The sequence below is a fragment of the Tetrao urogallus genome (assembly GCF_951394365.1).
Source record: "Tetrao urogallus genome assembly, chromosome: Z".
Taxonomy (NCBI): Eukaryota; Metazoa; Chordata; class Aves; order Galliformes; family Phasianidae; genus Tetrao; species Tetrao urogallus.
Window position 1 is genome coordinate 51,762,823 of NC_136816.1, and position 22,248 is coordinate 51,785,070.

At 41.3% G+C, this 22,248-nt stretch overlaps 1 protein-coding gene across 1 annotated transcript; it reads left to right on the plus strand.

The window, feature by feature from the left end:
- Window positions 1-13,101: 13,101 nt before the first annotated feature.
- Window positions 13,102-20,854, plus strand: F2RL1 (F2R like trypsin receptor 1; the record flags this gene model as incomplete). The annotated part of the gene is made up of 2 exons (XM_079548669.1): window positions 13,102-13,171; window positions 19,749-20,854. The coding sequence occupies 2 exons, from the start codon at window positions 13,102-13,104 to the stop codon at window positions 20,852-20,854; spliced, it is 1,176 nt and encodes a 391-aa protein (XP_079404795.1).
- Between the last annotated feature and the right edge of the window lie 1,394 nt (window positions 20,855-22,248).

Sequence of the window (22,248 nt, forward strand, 5' to 3'; positions counted from 1 at the left end):
TCCTCAGCCCTGCTTGTACTAGCTGGGTACCTGCACAAATACCACCCCATGGTGGAGATATTTTCCCTCTTGTTTTTCTGTTTTCCGGTTTACTCTGCAGCTAGGCTCTCGCGGAGCCCAGAGGGACATATTGTCCTCTGGCTCTACTTCTGCAGCTCACCTCGACCTCATCTACTCCACAGAAGGTTACAAATAACTCCCAATTAGGCCAAAAGAAAATTTAATGCATAAACTGAGCCAGAGGTTCACTCAGAGTTTACAAGTCATGCCCCAGCTCGCTGAGGCTGCCTGCTCCTCTCCCTCTGAGAAGGCTGAAGCCAAATACCATGATTTTTAGCTCTTTGGAACAGGTTCCCACCATGAACCATCACCCAATTATCTTTCATAAATCCTTCAAAACTTCATACAATACTCCATTGTAACCTCCTATAACCTGTACCAACTATTTAATTAAATACTTCAAGTGTAATTTATCTCTATAAGTAATTTAATCCTACTTCAATTATTTTTGTGGATAGACCATGACGAGCACGCTATAAAAAAGGAGTCTTTCACCAACTCGGGAAACATAATATAGGAATGACTCTATCCTAGAAAAACCAGTTAAACCAGCTTTTCTGCCAAAGCATAAACAAACCTGAGCACAGTGGAGAGCATAAACTCCAAAATTTTCCTTGGTTCCAATCCTGGGTACTGCAGTAGACAAAATTGGGTAGAAGGCTTATGCCTCATTCTGCAGAAAATGAACAGAGTCAGAGCAAGACAGAGTACTGAAGCTGTTACCATCAAGTGAATTAGATATGGGAAATCAACATTTGAAATCCTAAAAATTACAGTTTTCACTGATCAAATATTTGTGAAACATTTAGACTTTCTTCATTTTCACTCTTCATTAATTTGCCATCAAATCAGTGATGATAACCAAAACACTGAATATTTGAAGCAATCCTGCAGAATTTCTGTGCAATTGAAATGTAAGCGCTCTTGCACTTCAGCCTTTTATACTGTTTTGCAAGACATTCATCAACTGCTAGAGAACTGTATAAGACTACACTTTCTATAGATTAAATTATTAACTGTAGTGGGAAGCTGAAGGGGAGGATCAAATTCACATCCTGCAGATCAGGAAGGGCATTATACGTCACATCCACAGGGTCCTGGGCTCTGGGGCAGTTTCATGGCTTCGTGGAGGCAAGGTGATCCAGCCTGAAACACACCTTGCACCTGGATCAGTATGCATGAGTGACCACCCTGATACTTCCCTAAGCTTACTAATGCCCTGGTGATTACTACATAGGACGTGCTTTAGCATAAGGTGAGTAAGGGCACTGGCTGAAACTCCTGCATCAGAGGACAGATGAAGGGGCAGGCAGCTTATGGCCTCACAGCAGCCATGCTGCACAGTGGGACAACAGCCTCTGGGCCATAGAGCTGAGGATCCTCTGACATTACTGCAGATAGACACAGGTGAAGGAAGAAGGTGCCATCAAATTCTCACACTCAGAGAATGATCCACTCCACACAGGTCCAGGAGCTGGAGACTTGAATTTCATTCATGGCTAAGATTGAGGAAGCATCCCCCAGTGAGGAGGAGCGTGGAAGTCAAGGAGGTCTCTGCCTTCATCCACCCAACATGATGACTGGGATTTGGGAGATGAAGGAAGAGACAGAAAGGAGAAAATATGTAGCTTCTCACTCTAAAAGAGCCAGAACTGGGAACTTCATCATAAAATCTAAATCCTGTATCACCCAGGACACAGAACAATTCTCAGTAGCAGGGAAAACTGAAGTTACTCTTGATTCTGTACCTTTCAGCAGTAGCCCCATGTTTGCAGTGGGCTCTTCTATCAACAGGCAGTGCTCAGGTGATCAGGGCAGGACTGCCACGTTCAGTGTTGTGTGTAGTGACTTTCCCCTGTGACTCTAATGAAAGATTGGATAGGTGCAGGGATAAAATGGCGTGAAGAGGATGTAGCAAGGCCAAAGGGAGAATCTTCTGTCCTTCCTCTCCTCTCATGGTTTTTCACAGTAAACTAATGGCAAAAAATGACTGCTGTGCACACAAGGTTAATCACTTTCAAACCCTCGCAACTCTGTTCATTTGATTTCTAAATGCAAGTTGACTAGATGTTAACTACAAAAATATTTATGTGAGACTACTACATATCTCTAGTTTAGATGCTTGACAGACTTAAAACAAAACAAAAATTAACTTTTCTAAACCTAAATAATAAGTACAGCTTTGTTTTTAGTGCTAGCTTTTTTGGGGTAGATGGGTAGCATAGTGGTCCTTGCACTCAGGCCAGATGACTGCATCAGATCTGATAAGGAGCTTTTGAGTTTTGTCTCACTGTGCAGACAGCAGGAGGTGGGCTGAAAAGCTGGGAGGAGATGAGACTGGTTCCTGCCCCACTGAATAAACAGTGTGAGAACAAATGGATAGCTATGTGGAAAGTGTGTGACTCAGAGTGGCTCAGTATTTCTCTTCATATCCTTTCTCAGGAAGGGGAGTATTAAAAAGGTTTTCTGGTATCTCAGCTAAGCAGCATACTTTTTGCATTAAACTCACTTCTTTGTGGACACTGTCCTTTGTTTCTAGGCAGACCACAACCGCGCTGATACAGTAGTTACATAAAAGTTTCCTATCTGCTTTTGACAAAGCAGTAAATAAGTAGTCCCTTTTCATCTCTATGACAATGATGACAAGAATTCACAAAAGGCAATTTGTAAACCTCTTGAGCTATAGCAAAACAACATTTACTAAAGCTAGAGGGAGAAGTCACACAAACTATGAAAAGACCAAGTATGCTCAAAACCAGACAGACAGACACATCTCTTTCATGTGAGAGTGAGAACCGAGGCACATGGTCACTATTCAAAGGAAGGCTCACTGCCTTGGATACCATCTACATCTTCCCAGCAACTCGTGAAAATCTGTCCTATCCTCAGCACCCTTTAGCAAAGAGCTCCATAGATCTCCTGCTTGCTGATTGGTCTCTGTGCAATGTTCAGAACTGATTCTCTGTATTTCTCTGTAGATGGCACCACACAGGCAGAAGATGGAAAGACTGACCTCTGCTACACGGTCTTCATTTCAGACTGAAACATTCTTGCCTGCTTTGTCAGGTCTCAAGGAGAAGTTACTCAACACTTTCAAACACACACCATAAATATTACTGGTCTCTGTCAGAGCCTAAACTGTTAACGTGACTATACCACCACATCGCCTATCACTCTCAGATGTGGAAATAAAAGACTAGATTGAACAAGATTTAAGAAATATCCGTTGCTTAACTTCTTAAATTTAATTTATCAGCATAAAACTGCAAGAGGTAAAATATTAATTTTCTGATAAACCAGACAATCACAAAACAACAACTCTTTCTTTCTACTAGCTACGCAGCCTCTTTAATGCTAATTTCTTGCACTGTTTAAAATTGTTGTAAGCCAAGACTGCAATTACATAAACTGCCCGACTTTCAAGTGCCCTTGGACATTCGTGCATGTCTCTGAAGCACTCTTATGCTGATACAAGCATGCAAACTGGATTGGATAACTGATCCTGGTAAAATTTTGCCCCTTTCTGGATTAGTTTCCCAAGATATGTGAGTGATTATATCAACCCATGGGCCAGCACAGTGGGAAGGAGTGGGACAGTACAAGCCTGTGCACACACTGACAGTAGAGAAAGCTGTGACTTTAGAAGTACGTATGCTTTTCTTACTCCAACCAGATGGTTATTGTAACATTTCACTCTCAGGATTACTAGAAAAGTTATAAATTCCAGATCATTCTTTCCCATGTTATTTAGATCACTGATAAATTCAGAATATTTTGATAGAACATGATGAGACTTCAGAAAACATCACACTGACAGATAAGCAAACTAGTCACACCAAACACTTGAAGTGGAATTTGAAGTCAGAGGTTATTAAATGCATTATTTTGTTAAAAGGAAGGCATATATAATTAGCCAAAAAATGTGGCTACCATGCTGTATTCCATATACATAATGGACAGAGCAATTCAGACTAGTAGCATAGCAAGTTTCCAGAGAGTACAGAATTTTTAAAAAATGGATAGATTGATACTGTATGAACACTGGATTAAGTTCATTTTCTCATTTATAAAAATAATATTATGATTCAACAAGTCATTTTCTAACCTCTTAATGCAGCTATAATTTGCATTGGTCATCATAAATATCAAGGAAATATTAAGGAAGTCTCAGAGACAGGTCACAAGCTAGAGATTTGATTAGATGATCATAGATTGACAGACATTATTTAGTTTGAGATTTTCAGATCTGGAAATTTTGGAGAATGGCTCCAGCACTGGAATCATTCATATAATTTTGATATCAGTCACCAATGTTTTGAGTCAGTATGTGATATCCATCTGTTCAAATGAACTTGTCATTGAGACTTTCTGTTAAGATCTAAATTTCTATTTAGTTTTTTTTTTTTAATACCAATTGGAGCTTAAAAAGACACTGACTAGACACACCCCAGCATTAGCAAGCATTTAGTGGTATGAACAGGATCTGATGGTTGCCACTAACTTCTTGGATTCTGAGCCCTAGCATCCTATTACAACTGAGAACAGCACTACTTCTTGGACAAGTGCTAAGTTCCTAAGGAGCCATGAGTTCATTCCCTCCAGCTGTCACAAGCCTTATCCACACTGAAGTGTTTACATAATGTCAATAAAGCTAAGGTAACTGAAATTAACATCTGAACCTGAAATGGGCAAGATTCTCTAGCCAAATTACATCTCAAATTCTGAAGACAGTTAATTTCTACTTTTTGGCATTTGTGAAAGTACAACCTGCCTTTTACTGACAATGGCTAACTTGGAATATGTCTACAGCTTGGTATACATGTCACAAGACCTTATTTCAACTACCTGAAAGAATGATTGTGTAGACAATTTGGAGAACTCCTCACCTGCTGTCAAAATCATTTTATCTCCCCCTTTTTTCAGAACATGGTCACCTTTTTCCCCATAAAGAGCATTTAGCATTTCGGCCATGGAATCTCACTGTTTCTAACATACAACGTTCTGCCTGCTTCATACCAGCTCTGATCCCTTGGGAAGCAGGACTGCCATTCGTTACCACTATACCACTTTGGGATTACTTTTTTCCTAGCTTTTGGATTGGAGATTGTTTTGTATCTCTTGAGACAAAGAAACGTCAGTCTTGGCAGAGGTGAAGTGTTGGGAGTATGAAGTTGGGAACACCGCTCCCTCTTGTGATGGTTGATGGACCCTTAGCCTACTAACAGTATCCCATTTCTGAAATCTCAGTCATTCTGCTCTTCCCTCTTCTTCTTGAAGTCTGACTATTCTTCCTTTTACACTCTTGTTCCACTCATTCCTATGTCTCCACTTTCACTTTCCTCCTCTGTAGATTTGCCACAGATCTACTTAAGCATTGCACAGTACATTGGAACTCTGTTGAGTTCTCAAGACATGAAGGAATCACAAATTAAAATGCATTTCCAGGAAGCAACTCACAAAACATTGCTTTTTACCTTCTCTTTCCACAGGTATCCCTCAGGTAGAGTTGACCTAGAGGACATAGAAAAAAATCCTCTTTTGAAAGTGTTCTGGGGACTGTAGTGTGAGGAATAATAACCGTGTGCTAGCAGAACACTAAAAAAATGCATGTGTTTCTACCAAACTGGGAAATGCAAAGAGCAAGTGAAAGCAGATGTATCAGGCAGGCAATGTCATTCTGCAGGCTGACAGTAGGAGAGCTAAAGCAAACAAACAAGGCAGTAAGGAAAACAATAATCAGGCTAATAACTAAATTAGTGTATTTCTAGGTTATTTCTACTTGGATTATTCTTATTCTTATATACTTGGATAGATTGCTAATCTAACACATACACCCACAAGGCAGATAAGGAGACAGTTCCAAATGGTCATGATAAAACCCGAAAGGCATGTTATATTCCTGTTTGACTGTAGAGTGTTCTCCCAACCTGGATTAGATCAACACAAGCAGAAGGGTCAACTCTTAGAGACTGTTCATAGTCACATAATCTAACTTTAGAATTATTTAAACATTTAACTTGGCTGCCCAGAAAGTGAAAGAAGGGAGAACACGAAGCATTCCTTTAGTGCCCTAATGATCTGTTTATTTTATTCATTTGTGTTTTAAATGCAAAGTAAGTAAAAATAAGCAGAAATACAAACAATAAATACATAAAAATTCCTGCCTACCCTCTTGTGAAAAACATAAATCACATACAACTACAATGATGTTTGCTTTGCCTACATGATTAGTTTCTTATAGATATCTGCCTTGTCAGAAGACAATTCAAATACCTGGCAACACACTTCCTTCAGTCCCCTATCCACATTTAGGTTTGAGTCTCCTCTCTTTCTGAAATCTGTCTATGATTTAGTCAGCTCCTAAATCTGAGACTGAATCTTGATGCTGCTTTTTTGAAGGTGACTAGGTTTGTGGCTTAGTGTCAGCTGCTTCACATATTTTTATCTTGTATTTACAACACACAGCTCTCCTCATGTCCACCAAACTTTGTGGATTGGAATCAGAATCTTCCTGCAACTATCGTCTAGCTCTTCAAAATGGGTATAAACTAATTTCCCGGAGGTCTATTACTGCTCCAAAACCTATTTGACGTTCCCTCTCAGCACCATCCAACCAGGAATGCATTGCAGCCCTCCCTCTGGGCTCCTGGTTCTTCATTCAGAGCACTGCTGTAATCTCTGTCTGGTAAGGAAGGAAGAATGCAGAGGGGTTTGTACAGGCTCCTCTCTTTGGAGTCAAAAACTTCCATCATCTGAGTCATGATTGCTCAGAAATGATAAATGTGACCTGAGGATCTGAACACTTCCCGAGATAGAATCAGATAAGATAGGATTTGGATAGCATTATAGTAGCATCTGTTTCTGAAGAGAGATGCATGAGTGCAGGACCACAGCTTGATGCACAACACAGAATACCATGAAGAACCTTACTGAATTCAGAACCTGAAAGGATTAAAATCACTGAGGTTAGTGATTTCACTGACTTCACCTTGAATTAGGTGAAACTTTACCTACTTCTCCTGCCAGGGTAAACTACACATTCCTACATAATTCCCGCTTGTCTAAACTAATTTAAAGCTGCCAGTGATTAGTGGCACACTGATTCCTTAGGAAGAGCTCAATACAATTAGTGAGAATTGTAAGAAACTTTTTGCTAATGTCTAACTTAGCTATTTTTCCAATCAACCCAGTGTACACTGAAGACACGCTTCAGACATGGAATATTTTAAGTATGTTATCATTTCCGTTGTGACCTTCTTTAGACCAAGAAAAATTAACTGCTCCAAACATTTTTCAGATTGTCCTGATTGCTCATATCTTCTCTGGACTATATCCAGTTTTAAGGAAAATGTTGAAAGAGCTGGAAATATCTTTCAACAAACAACTTACTGGTGCTGAATAAAGGAAGAACTTATTCACACACATTAAACAGGAATCCTGTTTGCTGTGGGACAATACTATCTGCATTCATTAAGTCTGTGATCAACTGCAATAATTTAGACTATTCTAAGAGGAATTGCTTTATACACTTCACATACACTATATTCCTTCCAGTGCAAATGTACATGGACTAGAAAAGAACTGCAACACTGAAATCATCCATCAGTCCCTTTCAGAACAGTGTTACAAACCAATACATGCAAACAGTAGCACAAAAAAAGATAAAGGAGAAAACAGGAGGAGTGCCTCCTCTGTTTGGAGACTGTATCTCCAAAATTAAATTAATATAGATTCATTTAATTTATCTCCAGAAGGAAGAGACATTTACCTCTTCCCACCGGACAGGCTTAATGCTTCACTGTGCTCATCCCTTTGCAACACATTCTTGGCTCAAAAAAGTTTTTTGCCATAATTTTTAACTTAAACTCTCCCTTGGAACCAATGTGGCTTCACTGTATTTCCAAAAGGAATATAGTGAGTAGAAATGGCTTTTACCATTTTTCACTGTGCTTTCAATATTTTCAGTTATTGCTCTTAATGGTTAGGTAATTAAGATTTCTCCTAAAAGTAATTTGTTGTTTGGATAGTTCCATGGTGTCAGCAGAAACCAAATTACATTTGCAATTAACTGTAAATAAGCTTCTTTGTAAATAAACAGACAACTAGGACTGTGAAAGATGTGAAATATCCTTATCTAGTTCAGAATGATTAACACAGTGCATAATTTCCTTCCAGAGCCTTCCTTGTTTTATTTCTGCTGTAAATAGCTTGCATATGTAAGCATACAGCTCCTTAATAATCTTCTCTCTATTGCTGTAAGGCTGAACTTGTTTTTAAGTCCAGGTGTCAATACAAGCTCATCCAGCACTTTCTCTTTGCAGGTGGTATGCTCTGGAGAGTAGCTGGCTATTACAGAAGGGCACAGTAGCACCCATTCATGCCAAACACGCTAGCACAGTGACAGTGCTCCTTTTTGTTGAGGTATTACTTTTTTTTTTTTCTTCCTAAACTTAATAATGAACTACTGCTTCATTTACTCAGCACAGGTGACATAGTGCTATTATGTATAGCAGACATGCAAGCACTCGTTTTCACTGATCAGTTGTAAGCTATCTGCATATCCTTTTCTCTGAATTCCTATCTATGCAGAGAGAATACTTTCCCAGCTCACAACAGCAGTAGTATAATAAGTCAGTACCAGCTAAATCCTGGTATCTTGATACTATCTGTACTTGTAAATGAAGGTACTTGAGATTATCTGCTCATTCAGGAGCCCACAATCCATCCAGTGCACCACAGAAAAGACTGGATGCAATGTTATAACTAAACTCCTTTCAAAATGCACATGCATAAGAGGACTGAATTGAGAACGTACAGGAAGCCCAAATTACAGCATTTCCTAATTTCCAATTTCTTAATTTAAGCCACAACATACTTTTGTTGTTTTGGATTTTGTTTTTTTTTGTTGTTTGTTTTGTTTCTTTTAAGTGTATCCATATGCACACTTGAAGGTACATGTACTGCAGGATAAGCAACTGCCAGTGTAAGTGCAGAAGCACTGCTTCGTACTCTGCTTAGCCCCAGCATTCTTGTTTACTTCACGTGTCCTTTATTAAGGAAAGGTCACTGTAAACAGGAGTCACAGCTCTAGCTCCGTGTAGAGTGAAACAAGGCTTAGGCTCCCTTTTGTTTGTATCCTCCACACACCAGACATACCTAACATTTTGTTCTAGACCTTTGCCACTTCTCTTTGTGATGCTTCCAGACCAAAGCCTGTCTCCTCACTTTTGGAAAGGTGCAAATACAGTTAGTGTTAAAGGCCAAAAATCAGGAATAAATACAGGACACAGCTTACAGAAGGTCAGAAAAATCAGGAAGATACCCAATAACCATTAATGGACTTCCTTAAACAACTCATACTACATAACCCTTCTTCCAACACAACGATCCTAAAATGCCGTGAATTAATACACTGACCACACTGGCATCCCCAGCACTAACATCACTACAATACTCACAAAACACACATTCATGACAGCCAGAATTCCCCAGAATTGCAAGCGTCTTAGGGTAGACAGGATAAGAAAGGCAATGGAAGTGAATTCTTAAGCACAAAGTAAGAAATAAAAAAAATAAAATAAAACTGAGCTTTGCTATCAACAAAATAAAACACAGTTGCTGCCCATTACCCCCTGTTTCTGAAATCCTGGATGAACACATGAGTGTCATGGACATTTAGTGACAACCACAGTTGCTGCCCATTACTCCCTGTTTCTGAAATCCTGGATGAACACGAGTGTCGTGGACATTTAGTGACCAGTATGTAGTACCCAATAAGTCTGCCAGCAAAGCTGACCAAGAACTGGGCAGAAGATAGTCTGAGACCTATTCAAAGATTCTGGGGAAAAAAAAAAAAAAAAAAAGGAAAAGACTACTTTAGATGCAAGAAAGTGTCACCTTACGAACAAGAAACACAAGGAGGAAGGCTTTACAATACTGAAGTTACCAAAATGAAATTATTATTTCATTCAAACCAAACTTCCCACTCTGTGCTTGGACCGCAGCACAGTCACAGTGTTTGAAATGTAAGGCAAGTGCTTGTGCCATCACTACAAGGCACGCTGATTTTTAAAGGTGGGAGATCTTTATGTCCTCTGTCTTCTAAAAACAAGCTCTTCTTGCACCTTAAGAAAGCATTTAAGATGCTAACATTTAAGACATATGGTACCTTTCTCCCCAAAAGGCATGTGATTGGATTACAGTAAAGCAGAGACTATAAACCCATACACTGACTGAATTCAGAAATTCACAGTGTGATTGAAGTGCAGAGAGAAAGCTCTAGCTACAAAAAGTATCCAGTTTCTATTACATACATTTTAAGTTTTGAGGCAGAACTAATTTGCACGCTATGAATGTGTAATTTTGCTCAAAAAATAAAATGCATGCTGACGATGTTAGCTAAAAACGCTTAACTTCTAGATAAAAGTAAATAAAGAGAACAAAGTCAGAAAAGCCTTGTTATCAAGGCATTGATGGAGCTCTAGAATCCACAGCTTAAATATACCCAAGATCAGTAGTTTCCTGAAAAGCAAGTTGACAATTCTCCAGCATTACAGATGCCCTGCATACAGTCTTATAAGCTCCACTGTTTGATTGCCAGTGAATTTCAATAATTTCTTCTGAGATTTTGAAAGGAGATATTCCTTATGTCAATTACTGACATTCCTACAAAGACCTAGCCAAGTTAGAAACGTACATCAGCTTGGTCTTCTTATACTTACAGGCTAAGCTCAGAGTTTCATTTGCAGAAAACATGCCTGCAGTGACACTTGACTCTGCAGAGAGCTACAGAACTTTTTCAGATGCTGCTCCAAGCCCTCATGGAACAGCCTGCAGCAGATTTTGTTTACTGACAGCAATTAATCCTTTTACCTTGTTCTCAATTCCTTCCACTGTTGCTAGATCCAGGCAAATAAGCGATAAGCCATCTGCTTTGAATGTAAAGGAACAAGAAGACAGACTGGATAGAATAAATCAAGAAATAACGAGCAGTGAAAATTAGGTGCTGGCAGACAGCATGAGAGCACCGGCTGGAGCAGACCCAGATGAGAGGAGGGCTAAATAGGTCTTAGTACTTCAGGTCTGAGAGGGAAACCACCGTAGAAAGAGAGGGAAAACACCATAGAAATTGAAAGCCAGCACATATATGCATGCCAATTTGAAAGGGAGATTAGATAAAATCCAGGTGGGAAGATTACAACTCACTGAACAAGGTGATTAGGAGCTGGAGACTAAGCACTCATGAAGCAGCCTGTAAAGTTAACAGAACACAGCACGTAAGAAAGAAGACAGGGGTGTCCATAGAGAAGGTCTATTACTTTCTCAGTGCTCAGGAGGAAGCTGAGATTCAGATGAGCAGACTTCACTGGGTGGATGACAAATAGGAACCAACAGGAGCTATGAGTGATGACAAACAGGAGCAAATACATGTTTTGAGTGACTAACTTATAACAAAGAACTTCCCCATCCCCACCCCCCCAGCCAAAAAAAAGGCCCTTGAGCACAACCTAGATACCTAACACTTCCAAGTGTATTTACCTTGTTACCTCTATGCTCCACTTTCCACCTGTAACGTATGAGCAATGCAGACTCCATGCACTTGCAGTGAGACTTCACAAACATCACAGTACACAAAAAGAACAATTTTGTTTTCAGAGCAACATAGAATAAGAGCAATATATTCATAATATATTCATTCATTTACATAAATAAAAGAATGGAAGAAAGCAACAAGTTTATCACTAGCTAAACACTAAGCATTCTGCATACTAACCAAGAGGGAGAGGACACCACTGATGTGACCAGAAAGCCATTTCCATGTCCAGAGGTGTGAATTACGGCTGAAAGGGTTTTAATTTCTGAATTTGATAGCTTGCACGCTTGATTTTTACAAGTCTAAATACACTCCTAAAATACGTTGAAAAAATTGAAAACACGGCTAGCATCACATTACGCTTGGCTGCATTATTCCTGAAACCTGTTTTTGCAAAAATGAAAGGAACCTGGTGTTCCCCGAACCTAAATGAGGCCAACAGCAAAAACATCCCTCTTGTGCTGTTACACGCAAATGCAATGGGTTAAGCAACCATTACACATATTCCTGCTTGTTTTTCATATGACAACACATTGAAGAATAGTTTGAAACCTGGCAAACATAAACAAGCACTTTATGAGTCAGCAGGAGTAGTAAGACTCCAAAAACGCCCCTCAGTCCCTTCCTTGCTAACACATTGCGGTCTTTTCCAGCTGAGGTGTTGGTCAGTGCGAATCATGGTGATGTCCCAACACAGAGCAGATAAAACAACACGCTGCTGGGCTATTCTGATAAAAATGTTACTTCAGTACACGTACTGCTGTTCTTCTAATACAAACCTGATCTGCGAGCAGTGTTGGAAGAACATGGGGAAGAAACAAAGGTGATGTGGAAGGTGTTCCCCTCCTACAGCTCAGACACCCTCACCGCCATACCCCGGTGATGCCACGGCACACGCAGGGCCATTCACTTCACCGGGTGTACATGAGGAACAATTCAGAGGTGTTCTGGTGTGACTTCTGGCTCCGCGCAGTGAGCTTCACCACCCAAAGCTGGTGCAAAAATCTGGGCAGCCTGCTCAAGTGGTTAGCAACCCTGCCCACAGGGGGTTGAAACCAGACGATCTTTGAGGTCCTTTTCAACCCAGGCCACTCTATAATTCTACGATTACGATTCGATGATTCAAAACTTAACTTGCAATACAAAAGCAGCCCCAGCGGCCGCCCCTGTTGCGGACACCGGCCTGGGCTCCCCGCAGGACATCTGCAGCAGCAGCGCAGTCCCAAGCGAAGCGCAAACTGGAGCCGCGAGGGAACCCCGCAGCGGGGCTCCCCCCGCCATTTATAGGCGCTGTCCCGCTCAGCCCTGGAGGTGCGGCCCCGCCCTCCCGCCCGCTGCCGGGCAGGCCGCGCCCTCCGCCCCCTCCACTCCTCCTAGTTCAGGTATCGGGCGAAACTGGTCGGGCGTGCGGGAGATAGATCGGCGGCAGCGTCCGGAGCGGAGGGAGGATGGCTGGGCGCCGCGGGCTGTGCGTGTTGCTGCTGCTCAGCGCCCTGCTGGCGGCTGCCGCTCCCACAGGTGAGACGGCGCGGGGTCCGCGGGCTGTGGGGCGGGCGGGCTGTCCTGGCGGCTCCTCCATCGGGCAGCGCGGCGTTCGGTGGCTGCCGGCGCTTTACATAAGCGGCTGTGGAGCTGTTCGCGATAGGCTAGCGGCCGGACTGAGGCTGTATCAGAAAAAAAACCGCAAACAAGACAGCGATCTTTAAAGACTGTTCTCACTTTTTGTTCCGGTTGGTTGTTTTTTTTTTTTTGTTTGCTTGTTTTTGCTTTTTCCCTAATTTTAATTCCTACTTTTGTTAGTTTATGTTGCTTTTTTGGACATAAGTGTTATTTGGAAGGGGAAAAAAAGAAAAAAAAAAAAGTGACGTTGGGATTTTGCTGCTTTAATGTTCGCACTTCCCTGCCTTTGCAGCAAGCCCCGGGGCTGTACCTCAGCGTGCACTTTGCTCTGTGCCGTCCTGCATTCGTTCCTACCGTGCTTTCTTATGTAGTAAAAGTATATGCATAAGGACTGTGTAAATAATGAAGTCAGCTTGTGGTAGGTCGTGCTTTCTCAGCACGCAAACGCTGGATTTTTATTACGCGGTTATCAGCTGCGTGCTCGATACCGGGACGCGATAGCAACAGATGCGTTCTGCTTTGCTGTGCATTGGTACGTTTTGGCTCAGTGTTCGTCTGTGCTGTCTGGAGCTGTTGTAAGTTTCGCAGACGGAAGGCAGCGTGAAATCCTCAGGCTGTGAAAATCAGTGAGGCGTTAGGTGCAAATTTCGTGGTTGAGCACGGAGCTGGTGATGTGGGTCTGCCTCCTGGTATCCCTGTTATCTGAGCTGTGACTGTGGAAACAGCTCGGCAGGAGAAAGTGGCGAGCTTCAGCACTTGAAGCCAGGTGCTTGATGTTCTGATGTTGGGACAGGAGAGAGCTAGTGATAGGATTCCTTATGTGCCAAGATGTGCTGCAGAGGACATGGTTCAGGGGGCATGGTGCTTGATGGGTCCACGGTTGGAATAGGTGATCGCTGGGACTATTACCAGGTGATGGCCAACATGATCTAGTGCCTGATTTAGTGAGCTGCCCAAAGCAGGGGGTTTGGAACTGGATGATCTTTGAGGTCTTTTCCAACCCAAGTTAGTCTATGTTCTTAGTCCTTTTTTCCAATCTCAATGATTCTACAATTCTAAGTCAGGAGACATGGCTGTTGTCCAATAGGCTCATGACGTTGTGGATTTACAGTGAATCTGTGCTGCTGAACCAAGCACTGGGATAGTCCTAACTGTAGTCCCTTGTGGATATTACCACCGTGAGCTGAACTAGATACCGTGTACTACCACCACTTCTGTATCTGCAGGGTGGGCATAGTAGTTTATTTTTTGCGCTGTGGGTTGTATATGAAGAAGCATTTGGACAACACTCTCAGAAACACAGTCCCGTTTTTGGGTGGTTCCTTGTGGAGCCAGGAGTTGGACTCAGTGATCCTTGTGGGTCTTTTCCATCTTGGGGAATTCTGTAATTCTGTGATACTGGACAAATAGCAACAGTGTTGAAACGATCTTTTGGTGTGGAAGGAATATTTCGTCCCCATGATGGCTGGTAAGCTTTTCCCGTGGGCAGATAAGCAAGTTAACTGCATTCTCTGCCTTTGAGTCAGGCGGGGTGAAACTCTGCTTGGAAAAAACCAGCAATTGTTATGGAAAACAGAGTGTATGAAAGGGTTGTAGAAAATGCACATACCTAACAAAGGATTGGTTGCCCTGGGAGGGAGCATTAACTGCTACAGAAACAGGATGCAGAACTGCCTCCCTATGCATGCCAGCTGGGCTAATAAAAGCTGACCAGTAACAGTCAAATTTTGAAGCCGAAACCAAAAGAAGTGAGCGTGAAAGCCAAACTTGTTGTCTGAAACAATCCGTTTAATTTGACCATGTCTTCCAAAACAGAACAAAGGATAGCAACAATAAAACTATTGTCTCTGTTTTGTCACTCTTGCAATACTAACTGTGGGTCATCAGCTCTTCAATCTTTGTGTTGCTTTTGTTCTTCAGTGTTGTGCTAACACTATAGTGTTTTTGGAGAATATTTTTGATTATACATTTCAAACAAGCCTGTGAACATCAGCGGCAAAGCTCATGGCCAACCTACTGTCTACTGGAACACCCAGGTCCTTCTCCACAGGGCTCCTTTTGAGCAGGTCAGACCGTAACACGTACTGATAGAATCGTAGAATAGCCTGGGTTAAAAGGACCTCAAAGATTTACTTTCAACCCCCGTGCTGTGGGCAGGGTTACCAACCACTAGATCAGGCTGCCCAGAGCCACATCCAGCCTGGCCTTGAATGCTTCCAAGGTTCGGACCTCCTTGGGCAACCTGTTCCCAGTGTGCTACCACCCTCTGAGTGAAAAACTTCTTCCTAATATCAAACTTAAATCTCCTCTGTCTTAGTTTAAAACTTGTCCTAGCGCTTCCCCTTGTCCTATCGCTATCAACCCATTTAAACAGTCGTTCCTGTTCCCTTCATGTATTGGAAGGCCACAATGAGGTCTCCCTGGAGTCTACTTTTCTCCAAGCTAAACAAGCCCAGTTCCTTCTCAGTCCACTGCACCATCCACTCATCTATCCCACACTTTCTCAGTTTACCTATGGGGATGTTATGGAATATAGTGTAAAAAGCTTGCTGAAGTCAAGGTAGAAAACATGCACTGCTCACCCCCATCTACTCAGACTGTGATGACATCGTAGATCACTACCAGATTGGACAAGCATGGTTTCCCCTTTGTGAATCTATGTTTGCTCATGACAATCACCTTTTCTTCCACTTGCTTGGATGTTACATAAGGAGTAAGTTTTTCCATTAAGTCCCAGGGATGGAGGTGAGCCTGACTGACTCATAGTTTCTCAACTCCTCTTCCTTGCCTTTTATGAAGACTGGAGTGACAGTGCCTTTCCTTATGTCCTCAGTAACTGTGCCTTTCTGGAGTCTTTCATTACCAGAGCAATCACTACACATGGCAGTGGCCCCACATTTTCCCTCATCTTACATTTGCTACTGATATACTTAAGGAAACATTTCTTGTTGTCCTTGACCTCCCAAACCAGATTTAATTCAAAGCAGGCCTTAGCCTTTCTCAGTGCATCCATTTGTGCCCTGGTAATATTCTCGTATTCTTCCCAAACAGCCAGACCCCTTTTTCACATTCCATAGACTTTCTTCTTCCACTTGAGATTTTCACTGAGCTCCTTTCTCATTCATGCAGGACTCCTGCCACCTTTGCCTAATTTCTTACTCTTAGGGATACAGCAGTCATAAGCTTGGAAAAAGTGGATTTGAATGTCTACCGACTCTCTTGGGCCTATTTACAATCCAGTGCTGTAACCCATGAGATACCTCCAAGTAGGTCCTTGAACAGGTCATAGTTGACTCTGCTGAAGTTCAGGGTTGCAATCCTACTTATTGCCTTGTACGTCCATGTAAGGTCCTGAACTCCACTATCTTGTGGTCTCTGCATCCAAGACTGCCCCCAGCCTTCACATTGTCAAGCAGTAAGAACAAGGTCCAGCTGCACACTTCTTATTGGGTCCACCACCATTTATGTCAGAAAGTTATTTTGAATTCTCTGGAGGAACCTCCTGGACTGTGTTTGCCTGGCTGTGTTGCTTTTCCAGCAAATATCAGGATGGCTGAAATACCCCATAAGAGCCATAAGTGCCTCTGACAATGAGGCTACTTTCTGGCTTTCTGTAGAAGGCCTTGTCAGCTTCTTCCTCTGATCAGTCAGTAGTAAAACCCACAGTGGTGTCAGCTGTGTGAGCCTTCCCCTTAGTTCTGATCTATAAGGTCTCCACTCATTAATTACTAGGCAGAGCTTGATGTATTCCAGTTGCTGTCTCACAAAAAGAACAACTCCATCACCTCACCTTGCTGGCCTGTGTTTCCTAAAGAGTACCTAGCCATCCATTACAGCATTCCAGTCATGCAAGCTCTCCCATCGTATCTCTGTGATTACAGGGGGACTGTGATCCTGAGGCCTCACACATATTTCTAGTTCTTTCTGTTTACTCCCCATGCTGTGTGCATTGGTATATAGACACCCTAGGGAGGAGACGGGAGTAGAAGATGCATATTTCTCTAGAAGAATGCAAGAGGATCATCTGTAGCTATATGCACCTTTGAGGTAGCTGAGCTTCTGGCTCATATTGCAAGAGGCAACTAAGGAATGTTTATCACTGTTTGGATTGGCCTGACTTATTCCCCACTTGGTTGCAAAAGCACGAGCATTGCCATTTTTTATATATTTTTATATTTTATAAATGTCTAAAGGGAGGTAGGAGGCAAATAGATAAGGCCCAGCTCTTCACAGTGGTGTGCAGTGATAAGATAAGAATCAGTGACCCAAATCTTGAGCATTGGAAGTTCCATACTGACATGTGGAAGAACTTCAAGGTAAGGGTGATGACTCAGGAGAACAGGTTGCCTAGAGAAGTTGTGGAGTCTCCTATAGAGATATTCAAGACCTGTGTGGACACCTACTTGTACAACCTACTGTATAGAATTCACTTTAGCAGGGGAGTTGGACTTGATCATCTCTTAAGGTCACTCAGCCCCTGTGATTCTGTGATTTTTGGAGCTTCCCCTACAAGTCTTTCTTTTAAAAGCCTGGCTCACTATGTTGGCCTTCCTGTTGCCAGAAATTGTCCTGCCTCTCCTAGGCAGAGGCATCTCTCCTAGGAGATGCCTCTCCTAGGCAGTCCCTCTCTGGTGGATTATGTATTTCATAGAAAGTCCCATCATCTTAAAAACCAAAACCCTCATACACGTACCAGCTATATAGCCAAGAATTGGTACACATTATATGTCTATTTCTGAGAATCTATTTTGACACTCTGTGTTGGAAACATGGATAGTCGTGTATTTATCTGGCTCTTGTGTGATAATTCTTATGCTTCAAAATTTAAGCTGTTAAGCATTTTTTATTTTTGAATTATATCAAAAACAGTCATCCCTGAAAGAAAAAAGTTTCATCCTTAAACACTGTTTTTGTCTTCTTACGCACAAACCTGCTTCATTAAGAAAGCTCTTTATACTCCTGTGGGGTTTTTTTGTGTGTGTGTGTGGTTTGGTTTTGTATGTTTGTTTTCGTTGTGTTGTTTTGAGTGGAGGAGTTGGAGCTGGTTTTTTTTGTTTGTTTGTTTGTTTGTTTTCCCACTACTGTCCTCAGATATTGATAGAAACTGTGATAAGGTTAAAATACTTCTACCACCAACAGTCGTGTTTCGTGTCCACTCCATCTACCTCTGTGGATTTTTGGCTGACTCTCTGGAACAGAGTAATTGCACTGTCATTTTCTGTTAGTGCATTTTGACTAGTCTGTGCAAGTGGACTGCACTGGATATGGAAGGTGTTGTAGTGGGAGTCTCTGGACTGAGCCGTATGAGGGCTCTCATACAAGGCAGAGCAGTCAGGAGTGTCTGGTTTACCTATATGGTTTTCAGGTTTATGTGGCATACAAACAGACAGAGCAAAACCTGACGTAATAACTTTCTGGTGTACAAAGCGGTCTAGGCTGCTAGTTCTAGCAGCATAGTGATTTGGGTGGAAATTGTAGGGACTGCTTAACCACCTTACCTGAGAACTGGAAGGAGATTACAGATATCTGCCCCTTCTGCATCTTCTCGGGCAAAGTTAGTGTGTTCATATTTAGCTTTGGATATGGTACAACATCTTTCTTCAGAAGTCTTTTACACATAGAGTCATAGAATCACAGAACTGCTCAGGTTGGAAAAGACGATAAAGATCATCAAGTCCAACTGTGACCTAACCATCCTACCCTAACTCTAACAACCCTCCGCTAAATCATGTCCCTGAGCACCACACCCAAACAGTTTTTAAACACATCCAGGGATGGTGATTCAACCATCAATTCCCTGGTTCCTGCACACATAGCTTCCTGCATTGCATTCCAGTTGTTTCATTCAGTTCCAGCTAGTCTGAGGACAGTGCGCCCCTTTCCTGGAGGCAATCAAGGTGAGGTTGGATGGGCCCTTGGGCAGTTTGGTCTAGTGCCTCATTGGTTACTGCTCACAGCACTGGGGCTTGTAACTATACCATCTTTGAGGTCCCTTCCAACCCAAGCCATTCTATGATTCCATGCTCTATTTTCTGCCTAGCTGATTTTGAGGCCATCTCATCTAAGAAACTTGTACTGCGTATATGTTGGATGCCTGCTACAGAGTTTTATGAATCTCAGCACTTGAGCAATCTGGCAGCACCATGAAAAAGGATAATAGTGCTGTGGAATACTTAAAGCAATTTCTATTTCAACTGTTGAGCTAGTAGAAGCACCTGATGATGTGGGAAGGTTTTTTGGTAGATGATACAATCCTTGAATAAGGATATAGGTATTGTTTGGATAATAAACTAAAGAAAGGGGAGAAAAATTGTCAAGTATTTGAAAATGTTTAATTTTTTTTATTGATAAGGCCTTCTTTAATTGTACAGTGTAAATCATGCTACCTAGTTTATCTTAAAGATTTCAAAAAATATTAAGAAAAATCAAGAAAAATAAATAACAGCAATTTCTCAATTTTTATTTCTTTTTCTAGAGAGAAGTGGAAACAGCAGTTCAAAAGGAAGAAGTTTTGCTGGCCAGAGGGTTCCAAATACTGATAATTCCTCTGAGGAGACATACAAAGTGGATGACTTTGCAGCAAAAGTCCTTACAGGAAAACTGACTACAGTTTTTCTTCCCATTGTCTATGTCATTGTCTTTATCATTGGTTTGCCAAGCAATGCTATGGCCATCTGGGTCTTTTTTTTCAGAACAAAGAAGAAACATCCAGCTGTGATTTATATGCTTAACTTGGCATTGGCAGACCTTCTCTTCGTTGTCTGGTTCCCACTGAAGATTGCATACCATGTAAATGGCAATAACTGGCTATTTGGGGAAGGTCTCTGCAAAGTGCTTGTTGGATTTTTTTATGGAAATATGTACTGCTCCATTCTTTTTATGACATGTCTCAGTGTGCAAAGGTATTGGGTTGTAGTGAACCCCATAGTGCATTCAAGAAAGAAGTTTGAAATTGCCCTGGGCATCTCCCTTGCTATCTGGATACTGATTTTGCTGGGAACCATTCCACTGTATCTTGTTAATCAGACAGCGTATATTTCAGACCTTAACATCACAACCTGCCATGATGTGTTACCTAACAATATTTTAGCTCATGACATGTTCAATTACTTCCTCTCACTTGCAATTGGACTCTTCCTAATTCCAGCTCTCATCACTGCTGTTGCTTACATACTAATGATTAAGACTCTGAATGCTTCAATCTCAGATATAAGCACTGGGAAGAAACGAAAAAGAGCAATCAAGCTCATTATTGCTGTCCTGTCCATGTATCTCATATGTTTTACACCAAGCAATGTGCTACTTGTTGTGCACTATCTGCAACTCAGAAACAATAATGAGAGCTCTCTATACATGTCATACATAACTGCACTGTGTCTGTCCACACTGAACAGTTGTATTGATCCATTCATTTACTACTATATTTCAAAAGACTTCAGAGACAATCTTAAAAATGCTCTTATTTGCCGAAGCGTGCGAACTACACGGAGGATGCAAGTGTCTCTCTCATCAGGCAGATACCCCAAGAAGTCTAATTCTTACTCTTCAAACTCAAATGGAACCACTAAATCAACCTACTGACTTCAGTCCTAGAAAAAAGTGGACTTTTTACTATTCTAAGGAAGGCAGTGACAAGAAAGTTATTTTGTATTACAGTTTGAAGAAATAATAACTTTGCTTTTTTATTCACATTTAAAGCCTAGATGTCAGAACTGACAGGTGATCTTGTACAGAATTAGCAAACGGATGAGTCTTCTAACCAGACTGGAAAAAAAAAATCATGGCATTTCTGATGCTTTGCAAAAGTGCTGCTGGCCTCAGTGTGCTGGGGTTGAAGACATTTTTGTTCAATATTGAAGTTGTCTAAAAGCAGAATGTCACTGGGATGTTATGTAGAGTCACTAGTATATTTAATTAACAGATAAATCTGTTTTGTTTGGCTTTAACTGTAATGAACAGTGAAACACATTATTTACATCCAGCATTGCTCTCTGTACATGCTTACACTGAATATTGTTTAAACACAATGAAAGGAGAATCTACTTCACTATGTTGTTATGGGTCCAGCAGCATGAGTGCTTATTATTTGCTGTATAATATAATTTTACATTGTTTTCCAAATGTTTTAAATACTAACATTGTAGAAGCCTGGAGAGATTATCGTGTTAAGTTGGCAAGCTGAACCTGTTATCAGCTAGCACTGGATAAATAAAATGTTAGTTGAGATTATATACTGTTACCTAGTGCTTGCCAGAACCAGATCTTAAATGAGTCTATTTAACAAAATTTTGATAAGTAGCTTTGATTTTATTTTTTTTATATAACGCCTTGTATTTTTTAAGGTATCTAAATAAGACTTTTTTATGTGTAACAAATTTGAATTGCCTGCTTTCTTTAATGCTTTTATATATTTTTCAAATGGCTCAGCAGTTCAACTTGCCTGGTTTCAGAGAGATTGTTCCATAGTGAATTGGAAGCCTGACAGCTACAGCTATAACGTATGAATTTGTCAAGTAGGATTACCTGTTGATGCATTTCATTAGAACATACCTCTTTCTCCTTCAGATAACTAAGCCAAATGATTCAGAACTCAGGGAAAATTATGAGACATAAAACACATTAATAAAGGTACGGAACTTAAACATTATTGGATTTCTAAAATATCTTAAACCCTTCTCCCCCATCTGTAATATTTGTGACCACTCAGGAATATGGAAATGCATTTACTCAACAATCTGAAAAGCTGCTGTTATACAGGTGGTTTCTCAAATCTTCCAGATTTTTTCAAATCTTCCAGTCCTCCTAAGTCTCACCAAGCTGTACATTGCACTAGTGTTTGAGTGACCTGAGACTTAGGTGGAGCTGCATCCCTACAAACGTAAGCAAATAGAGAAGCTGTCAGTCCAAACAACACTCTGGAACAACTGATATATAGATGGGAAATAGCCAGCCTTTTGGGGATCTTCAACTGCAGC